The sequence below is a fragment of the Embiotoca jacksoni genome, unplaced genomic scaffold, assembly GCF_022577435.1.
Source record: "Embiotoca jacksoni isolate LCO1_2020_lvr unplaced genomic scaffold, fEmbJac1.0.p SCAF_87, whole genome shotgun sequence".
In the NCBI taxonomy this organism is placed as follows: Eukaryota; Metazoa; Chordata; class Actinopteri; family Embiotocidae; genus Embiotoca; species Embiotoca jacksoni.
This window is the reverse complement of record NW_027185444.1, coordinates 602,409-612,752: the sequence shown is the minus strand read 5'-3', so window position 1 is coordinate 612,752 and position 10,344 is coordinate 602,409. Positions and strand designations below refer to the sequence as shown.

At 42.4% G+C, this 10,344-nt stretch overlaps 2 protein-coding genes across 3 annotated transcripts; one reads left to right on the top strand and one right to left on the bottom strand.

Annotated features, from left to right (window-relative positions):
• Positions 1-521: 521 nt before the first annotated feature.
• On the bottom strand, positions 522-5,298 carry polh (polymerase (DNA directed), eta). Of its 2 annotated transcripts, none has more exons than XM_069139943.1 (10): positions 5,018-5,298; positions 3,967-4,101; positions 3,586-3,818; positions 3,286-3,479; positions 3,100-3,203; positions 2,865-2,984; positions 2,482-2,605; positions 2,214-2,279; positions 1,904-2,076; positions 522-1,810 (listed from the first exon to the last, which is right to left on the bottom strand). In XM_069139943.1, exons 1-10 carry the CDS (start codon positions 5,152-5,154, stop codon positions 814-816), a joined length of 2,283 nt encoding a protein of 760 aa, XP_068996044.1. In that variant the 5' UTR covers positions 5,155-5,298; the 3' UTR covers positions 522-813. The 2 variants fall into 2 exon arrangements, with proteins under 2 accessions (XP_068996044.1, XP_068996045.1); XM_069139944.1 differs by having other exon boundaries at positions 3,286-3,461.
• Positions 5,299-6,562: 1,264 nt separating this feature from the next.
• Positions 6,563-9,294, top strand: LOC138192506 (polymeric immunoglobulin receptor-like; the record flags this gene model as incomplete). Its single annotated transcript, XM_069139941.1, is given in 3 exon segments — positions 6,563-6,893; positions 8,683-8,916; positions 9,284-9,294. Coding segments are annotated over 3 exon segments (576 nt in total), but the record flags the coding sequence as incomplete, so codon positions are not given.
• Between the last annotated feature and the right edge of the window lie 1,050 nt (positions 9,295-10,344).

The window sequence follows — 10,344 nt, the reverse complement described above, 5'->3', positions numbered from 1 at the left end:
GTCTTTCAATGCTACAGAACAATACGTTCCTCACTACAGTAAAATATAAAGCGGATGACTCGGCTCTTTATGGCGCAATCCCTCTCACCCTAATGACAGCCATGTTAAAGGTCTAACAAGCCCACGGATGGCTCTACATAAATTATGTCATCCAGTTATTAAATGAATCAGATACTTTTCTATCGCAGGCTTTTGTACAAGCATTTCCTTTCACATTATTCTTCCACACGTGTAGTGCCTTTTATGAAGTTAATGATGTCTCTGATTCTTTGTATTTGTTTTCAAGAAACTTGAGTGGAGTGGTTGTTGTGCAGGCCTTATCACCAGAGTGACTGGTGTTCTGTTTGTCTGATTAGCTCTGGTGTCTCCTAACTGACATAAACCACTGAAGTAAAACTATCTGCAGCTGTTTGAATACTCAGCAAATGTCAAAGTATTTTAAATATGATATACTCTATTGTGTTGCAAAAGGCCTGAATTCATAAGAAAACTTTATTTTGACCATTAAGTGAGGATTGCTCCTCTATTTCTGACTGACTAGTGCCATCTGCTGGTATGTCAGAATACCACAATACAATGTACACAACTACAACCAGTAAAAACAAGTATCTACTTACCAAATATCTCCCTTTATAATCAAAAGCATCTGTGAAACCAATTAAATAAATAAGCAATTTCTTTAATTTGTAAACATTGTTATAATACAAACCACAATAAAAAAAATAGTTTGTGATATACATGTTCATATAATTTTTTTTATTTAATTATATTATTATTTTATCAAATCTAAAAAGCCAGTTCTGCAGCTCGTTTTCAGGTCCTCTTGAAAAAAGAATCCAGCGTGCCCGTACTTCCACCTTGGGAGCGGGGTCTTTTCGGCTGGGGTCCTGATTGGCCTCTGGATTTTGTCTTGCCCCGGGAGGACTGGGCTGTGCCTGCTGCTCCTACTCTAAGAGGAGCTAGAGAGGTACTGGAAGACGAAGAAGAGACAGCGGAGGAAGAGGAAGCGATGGTTGCTGAACCTGTGGATGACGAGAGTGAATTCTGGAGGTCCAGGGCAAAGTGATAGTCATTGTGTTCGGGCATTTCCCAGACCAACACCTCCCGACCACAGCGCTCACAGTTTAACAGGTCCTCTGTGGCCACACTGGGCGGATGGCGATTTAACTCTGGATCTGTGTCCAGTTCATCCCTTAGCTCGTGACAACCCGACCGTTGAGATGTAAACTCCGAGTTATTTGAAGGTAGACCTGACACAACACTGTCTTCAGAGTCTTCTTTGTCAACGGGTCCAGGTGTCGGTCCTGTTTCAGGCTTGATCAAAGATGAGACTGAGTCCTGTGAGCTTTTTTCAAGGCTATTCTTGTGGAAGAATGAGGAAATGCCAGGGCGGAGGCCGCTTGAACTAATTTTAGTTTGAGAAAAAGGTGTAGGCACTTTGTCGGCAGAGGAAGGAGCAGGGGAGTTGGCATCTGTCTCTAGCTGACTTTCAGAAGCAGATTTGTTGTGAGGTGAGGAAGGTGGAAGGAATTCTGCGGAGCCTCTTCCATCGTCGTCCTCATCGACATCCTTCGCATCCTTCTTTTTTTGTTTTTCAGCTGCTTTTTGAAAGAAAGACTGGATGGTGCCAGGTTGTTTGCATGGGGAGCCATTTTTTAGTTCAGAAGGAGGCTGGGTGGAGGACTGAGTGGTGGAGAAAAGCCTCTGTGTCGAGGTAGCATCACTGGAAAGAAAGCCAGAAATCCCGCCTGCTGATGGGGCATCACTGAATTTGCTCGCTGAGAGGTGCAGCAGGGTGAGGGCCGGAGTCCTAGAGACATGATGCAAGACAGATTGTATAACTCGCACAGTGTTCCTTCAGCCGATGACTGTAAATGTCATTGCATTACTCCATTGTAATTACCATGCAGCCTGGTGATTTCCTGCAGTGTTGAGACTCTTGATAATGGCAAAGCTGTCACTGGATATTTTGGTCGCCTCGTAGCGCACTAAAGCACAACATCGGGAGAAGCTGCTTGGCCTCTTATCACCAAGCTGACGGACACCAACGGTCAACAACTTCCCCACTCGGCCGTTCTGCACGAGATAAGACTGATGTAACACCGGGTGTATTCACAATATATGACACTGATGGAAAACTCCGATGAGGAAACAGTAGCACTGCTGTAATAAGGCAGAGGCATAAGTTTCACAACCATAAAGCTTTCTCTTACCACTTCCCTGTCCTTGGTCAGCCTCTCCTCCAGCTCAAGGGCCAGTTGATGAAGCCAGTGCTGTACCTACACAGAGGTTATTTACAATATGAATGGATATAAAACAATGTAAAATATGCCATATTTGTCAACCCTCTCACTAGAATGTGTCTAATATCGGCGTCTCCCTTTGACATCTAGCTGCATCGACTACATTTCAGATATAAGACTACAAATAAAAAACAAATTGAGTAATGAATTTAATATGGCGGTGGAAACAGAAGCTGACCTGCTCTTTAGTGGCCAGCGATGTTTTCCCAGGGAAGTTTTTACTGCAGCCAATGGACTTAGGAAGCTGTCTGGGTTTCACAGCTTCAAACTCAATCCCCCGACACAAGTCATACAGCCACTGACTGCAAAGCAGAGAGATTCAATGGAAAAAAAAAAGCGGCTCAAGTAAAAAGACAACGTTAAAGTCCACTTTATTTCTGAAGCACTTTTATCATACCGGTTTGTCTTAGTAGGAAAAAAAAAAAAAACAATCAAAATGTTGATTACACTTAAAATTATGTTAAGTGTCTGATTTAGTACATAGAAAGACTAAGAATGATTATGACGTCCTTTTCTCTTTTTGTTTTACTTTTTAAAAGGACAGCAGTGTTTTTTTTTTACCCTGTTTTTTCTCCAAAGTGCTGTCCGAGCTGGGCCTGAGAGAAGCGAGTGATGTCTCCCATGTTCTCTATTCCTAGAGTTTCTGAAATTGAAGCACCCAGCTTCCCCCCCAGGTTACGACTGCATGGTTGAAATAAGTGATTCAAGAAAACAAGATTTTGTAAGTCAACTTCTGTTTTTCACACTTTCTGTCACAACACGAGTGTCGTTTGCGATTGATGGTGTTGATACTCACATCTTGCCGATGGGCAGAGAGTTGAAAAGTCCTGTCACAGAGTCCAAAGGCAGAATAGTTTGTCTGTTAGGTTTGTTCAGACCACAGGCCAGTTTAGACAAAACCTTGAAAAAGGAGAGGGTAAATTATCGCAATTGCAAAGATAATTACTGCTCTTACATTGGCACTACGTGAGAGTTTGACCACCTTGTTGTGAGATATCCCTGCTGAACATCGGAAACCCGTGTGTTTCTCAACGGCTGCTCTCATCTCCTCCACAATGACGGCCCCTGCAGTAAGCTGCAGTTCTGAAGCGCTCCGCTCCCCTAAGAAAGGTGAGGATGACGACAGCCACTGCCGGAGGCCTCTGGACCGCTGCTCCTCTGAGGACAAACGTGACGCTGTTGGGTGGATGCAGCCCATAGTTTGTGCAGTTTTAGATGCGTTTAATTTTCAACGCCGACTTCCTGTGACCAGTGTTGAAACAAAGTTGGGTTATAGCCATACCTTTATCCGAGACAACGTCCGCTGCGGATGGTTCCAGTCCAGGTGAACTTTGTGGGTACCCCTGAATGTAGGTTGTCCTCAGGAGGTGAGACTCAAATCCTTTGTCAGTTGTGTTTTTCAGCCGCTGCTGTGCTGCTGCAGTCAAATCCATGTAGGCCTCGTCAATGCTGGCCCTCTCAATCACAGCAAAGCGAGACATCACCTCAATCACCTCCACACTCGCCTCTCTGTAACTACAAAGACGAGTAAGTTATTAACCATAAAAACACAGGTCGCTGGGTTAAAAATGCAAAAAAAAAACAAGAATGCATAAATTTGCTTTTAATCCAATCAAAAAGAGGAGGTTTGGGGGGGGGGGGGGTGCACATCACCAGCACTTACTGTGTCAGGTCTGCCTTGCCATGAGACTCGCGCACTCGTGCCACCTGGAGATCTGGGCACAGTTTTTTGGCATCATCCACCCACATGTTCCTGGTGACGCCACGGGCCCGGGCCTCGTAGCTCACAGCTATGATACTAACACAGAGGATCGTATTGTAACGGGAGACCTGTTATCACGTCATGCTTATTTAAATGCAAGGGGACATGTTTAGCTGTACGTCCAAGGTCTGTAAGACGTGAGGGTGGGCTGCCAACACAGAGACAGCAATTCCGATTGGTCAATACAACTGAACAGACACCGATGAAGGTGGATATGAAGTGTGTAAGGAGAGAGAGAGAGAGAGGAATGTTTACATGTTCTTTAAACAATGTAGTCACTGTCTAGTGGCATGCTGTCGGGCCACATCATACTGTTTAGAGGGATTGATTGATTGGGAAAAAAAAAAAAAAAAAAAAAAAAAAATCAAGGAAGAAATTCACAATCAATGCCAAACACCATCACTGGACTCAGCAAAAAAATAAAATAAAATAAAATAAAAAAGGGGTCAATGGTATCCTCTATGAGTCCTTCACGCCAAAACACCTGCACAAACTTCATGTGCTGAGGAAGACTTAAAGATAATTAAAAGCTGGGGGGGGGGAAAAAACAAGACACCGAGTTCAGATTACCTGTCATACTTCTATAATAAATAATGAACTCTGATACTTAAGTCTAGCTATTTACTGCAATGTTCTTGATTTGATTCTGCGGCTACAGTTGTGAGTTTTTTTGTGTTTTTTGTTCCCCTCATTTCATTTAGAACGACAGACGTAAATAAAAGTGATTTCTACGTGTCATTGTTCACGTTACTTCCTGCCAATTCGGCGACCGTGCTTTGACCTCGTTTGAGCTCGATTGTGTTTTAGATTTCTACACAACTTCCGGTTTTTTGCACTAGATGTCCAGCGGCCGACCGCGAGCTTGTGACACGGATCGGTCGCCTCGATCATTAAAACCATCTATCTCTCTCTCTCTCTCTCTGTCTCTGTCTCCCCCGCGTCAGAAACTCACCTCCCTCCCTTCCAGGTCTTGTACTGGGCCACCACGCAGGGAGTGTTCCTCAGAGCCGGATTCAGCCTCTGCTCCACCTGGACGTAAAAGCAATCCATGTCGACTAACGCCACCACTCTCTCCTTTCCGTAGTCCATTAGAGAGGAGAGGGGGAAAGATGTAATATTTACACTTACTGGCTGGGCGCCGAAAGAAAGAAAGAAAGAAAACAAACAAAAAACAAAACTGTGGTTTTGTAACCGCGCACTAGTTCGAAGTTACATTAAAAACGTCATCAATAGTCGACGAAGAAATCCACCACGTGGGAAATGATCGGTCCTTGTCGCGTATACTGCAGTGTCTAACGACTCATAGACTGTAGACACTGACTGGTGACTACCCGAACACGCCCCGCCATTTGGTTGAGTGTTTGCACTGTAATAATAATTTGTTAATGTTGTCGGGCGCGCCTGCAAAATATAGGCTGCGCCTTAATGTGGACAAACAGTGTGCGCTGTGTAAACATTTCAAAGATGAAAAGTACAACACGTTACTATTTGGTGTGACCTTTGCTTTTAAAAGGTAGGCTACGATATACACATTTTAAATTTGAAAGTTTAGTTTAAAACATAAAAAAAAAAAAAAAAGTAACTAAAATGATCTACTGACTGTGAAGTAAAACTTTTAATTACACACGTGCTGAAGCATGCTAACTTGGCAGCCCCAGTTCATCTCATCTCATCTCATCTCATCTCATCTCATCTCATCTCATCTCGCAATGTCACCCTGCATTTCAAGAGGTGATAGTGAGTCACAGTACTGTCCAGTTTGTCCTCCGTCCAAACACGAGAGGAAGGAAAAAGTATTCTAACATCCTGTCAAATTAACGGAACAGTAAACACAATGACGGCTGAAACTCCCTCACTTCACTTCACTTCCTTCGCTCTTGGCAAGTGAAGGAATGAAGTTTGATGCTGAACTTGTAATATTTCTTCGAGGGTGGAAAGTATTTCTTCTGGGCATGTGAGCAAACAACTATCAATGCTTATGTGGCCCTCTGTGACCCAGTGGTGGACTGGCGACCTGTCCCAGGGTGGACCCTGCTTTCGCCCAAACTCAGCTGGGATAGGCTGGTGTGGCACAAGCAGGTATAGATGACAGATTGATGGATAAACACATTTTCTGGAAATCCTTCTTTCCCAGGACCAAAATAACTGTCAACAATGAGGAAGTGACTCACCTATGATTACCCACTGTCATAGAGAAAGGGCTCATTCGCTGACAACGCTGATGTCGCTATGACTTTTTCATAAATTCTTCAGCTAATATTCGCTGGTCTCATGGGTAAGTCAGCTAAGCAATGAGCTGTTTATTAATACAATTTCTGTCTTAAATTCAAAGTGATCCGTCACTAATGTTGATTGTTAAAATTGTGTTTTCATAAAAATGTACAGTCAAGTTATGATATTAACTGGTAACAAACACGTTTGCTATGTCAGAGTAACTTACAACTGATACGGTGCATTTGAAGGCACCACTACGTATTAATTGTCTGCTGTTGCTTTGTCAGGAGTCCACTGTGAAATGATTACGGTGAGTAAAGTGTCAGTGGCGGCTGGAGGTTCCATCTCTATCCCATGTCTGTATAAGCCAGGTGACAGAAACAGTGTGAAATACTTGTGTGAAGGATATGTTTGGCATTTTTGCAAAGTACTCATTGAAACAAGCCTAAATGAAATGAGATCAGAAAGGTTTTCCATTTCCGATGACACAAACCAAGGAATCCTCACTGTGACTATTAATGATGTGACATCTAAGGACAAGAATTTCTGGTGTGCTGTGGAAAATAAAAATAAGGAATATGTTCGAAAACGTTTTCAACTGTCCGTCACCGAAGGTAAAACCCCTCAAATTCTGTAGGTCTGATTTTATTGTATTTCAAAAAATACAATCAGACTAGGTTTAATTTAAAGGTGGGTCGCATCTGTATGTATTACAGCACTTGAAAGAGGAAATGTAACTTGTGTTCCGCTATAAATACAGTGCATCCGGAAAGTATTCACAGCGCTTCACTTTTTCCACATTTTGTTATGTTACAGCCTTATTCCAAAATGGATTAAATTCATTTTTCCCTCAAAATTCTACACACAATACCCCATAATGACAATGTGAAATAATTTTTTTTGAAATTTTTACAAATCTATTAAAAATCAAAAACGAAAAAAAATCACATGTACATAAGTATTCACAACCTATGCCATTACACTCAAAATTGAGCTCAGGTGCATCCTGTTTCCACTGATCATCCTTGAGATGTTTCTACAACTTGATTGGAGTCCACCTGTGGTAAATTCAGTTGATTGGACATGATTTGGAACGACACACACCATCTATATAAGGTCCCACAGTTGACAGTGCATGTCAGAGCACAAACCAAGCCATGAAGTCCAAAGAATTGTCTGTAGACCTCCGAGACAGGATTGTATCTAGGCTCAGATCTGGGGAAGGGTACAGAAAAATGTCTGCAGCATTGAAGGTCCCAATGAGCACAGTGGCCTCCATCATCCGTAAATGGAAGAAGTTTGGAACCACCAGGACTCTTCCTGGAGTCGGCCGCCCGGCCAAACTGAGCGATCGGGGGAGAAGGGCCTTAGTCAGGGAGGTGACCAAGAACCCGATGGTCATTCTGACAGAGCTCCAACGTTGCTCTGTGAAGAGAGGAGAACCTTCCAGAAGGACAACCATCTCTGCACCACTCCACCAAGCAGGCCTGTATGGTAGAGTAACCAGACGGAAGCCACTCCTCAGTAAAAGGCACATGACAGCCCACCTGGAGTTTACCAAAAGGCACCTGAAGGACTGTCAGACCATGAGAAACTAAATTCTCTGGTCTGATGAAACAAAGATTGAACTCTTTGGCCTGAATGCCGAGCGTCATGTTTGGAGGAAACCAGGCACCGCTCATCACCTGGCCAATACCATCTCTACGGTGAAGCATGGTGGTGGCAGCATCATGCTGTGGGGATGTTTTTCAGCGGCAGGAACTGGGAGACTAGTCAGGATGGAGGGAAAGATTAATGCAGCAATGTACAGAGACATCCTTGATGAAAACCTTCTCCAGAGCGCTCTGGACCTCAGACTGGGGCGAAGGTTCATCTTCCAACAGGACAACGACCCAAAGCACACAGCCAAGATAACAAAGGAATGGCTTCGGGACAACTCTGAATGTCTTTGAGAGGCACAGGCAGAGCCCAGACTTGAACCCGATTGAACATCTCTGGAGAGATCTGAAAATGGCTGTGCACCGACGCTCCCCATCCAACCTGATGGAGCTTGAGAGGTCCTGCAAAGAAGAATGGGAGGAACTGCCCAAGAATAGGTGTGCCAAGCTTATAGCATCATACTCAAAAAGACTTGAGGCTGTAATTTCTGCCAAAGGTGCTTCAACAAAGTATTGAGCAAAGGCTGTGAATACTTGTGTACGTGTTATATTTTCGTTCTTTATTTTTAATAGATTTGCAAAAATTTTAAACAAACTATTTTCACATTCTCATTATGGGATATTGGGTGTAGAATGTTGAGGGAAAAAAATGAATTTAATCCATTTTGGAATAAGGCTGTAACATAACAAAATGTGGAAAAAGTGAAGCGCTGTGAATACTTTCCGGATGCGCTGTATTTCAAAGTAATAAAGTGGTGCAGGCTGGGCAACACCTGTGTAACGGATGACACCGGATCAATAGATGGAACAGCTGTGAAAAGAAATAGAAGTGTCCCAAATGTTTTCAGTGTGACGATGAGTGAACTGAGAACAGAGAGCCTCGGCTGGTATTTCTGTGACAATGGGGACTTTCAGATGCCAGTGAAAATAATTGTTCGTGAATGAACTACAACTACTACATTGAGCCCCAGTAGAACAAGTGAGATACGAACATAACTTATTTTCTATTTTCGTAACTTTGCAACATAGTATGAAAATGAAGCTCGTAAGTGATTATCACAAAGGTAACAAAAATGAAACAGTGAAATAATGCCTGCTAATCTTCCAGATACTGAATGATAACCTAAGGAATATGACAGTCTAAAATACCTCGACATCATCTACAGTGTGGACTGACATGGCTTTTCACTTTAAAAACTTTCACAAGGACAATTTCAACAACTCACCTGCAAATCCTCCTCGCTCACGCTTACTACAGCTCAGCCCACAAACTTCACCATGAATAGAGCAGGTGGTGGGAAGCCTGCAACATGAACATAAGTGATTTGTGCTTTATTGTATTTTAGTCTACAACTAAACTGGGTTCTATTTAAATCTGAAGAACATAGTTTAACCTGGAAGAGCATTCTTCCGCTTCTCTCAAAGATTTGTGTTTTTTGTATGCATTAGGTGCAAAACTTATGTAATGTTTTAAAAATTGGGGTTTTATCTGCATTTATCTTCAAGTTCCACTAAGATGATGATTATCATCACCACACTCGTCTCACAGCTGTTGATTGTTCCTGCTGCCTTTCTTGGATGGAGGATGATAAGGCGTAGTTAGTCACTTAAAATCTCTGATAAAACAAAGTCAGGAATAAAATCTGTTATTTTGATGTATCTTTATCATTTAATATGTTTCAGATAGGACCAATCCTGATGTATGTGACACCACCACGGTAAGATATGACCATTGCTTTACTATGTTTCAGGAAACACAAAACTTGGCTACACTGAACAGACATTATCTATAGAATGCGCTTTAAAGTTAAAGGTGTGATGAGTGGAATTTTCCTTTGCGAGACACATTGAGTCGGAGCAGAAGTAAGAGCTGAATAGACCGAAGTATGAACTGAAGATGTTTGCAAAAAAAGTCAGGAAAATTGACCAAATTGAGGAAGTTGCTTTACCTAAGCCACACAAACATTGACAACTTACCATTGAAGACCATTTTAACCAGTTTGCCCTCTTCAATTTCCAGTTTTAACAACATTTTCTATATTTTCCCATTCCACCTGATTATGTAATACTTTTGTCTATCAGGGACTTCCAGTACTTTCATTGTTCCCATAAGCGGATTGCCAGATATTGCTAAGAATTCCGATTTGTGGATGTAGAAGCACAATACCCCTCAACAGATATTGGATGTATGTATTACCCAACATTTTCACAATGTGCAGGCAGTATTTCTTCATCTTCACTGGCCAACTGATGTAAGGCTACTGCCTTTTGAAGGAGGAAGAAAGATTGCAATTGCAGTTACACTTGCATATTGAAGAAAATCAGGAAGTAAAGACTCAGTTTTGCAGCACTCATGTCTGCTCACTCATCAATATGGCTGTTCATTTCAGTATTCTTCTCATATTCA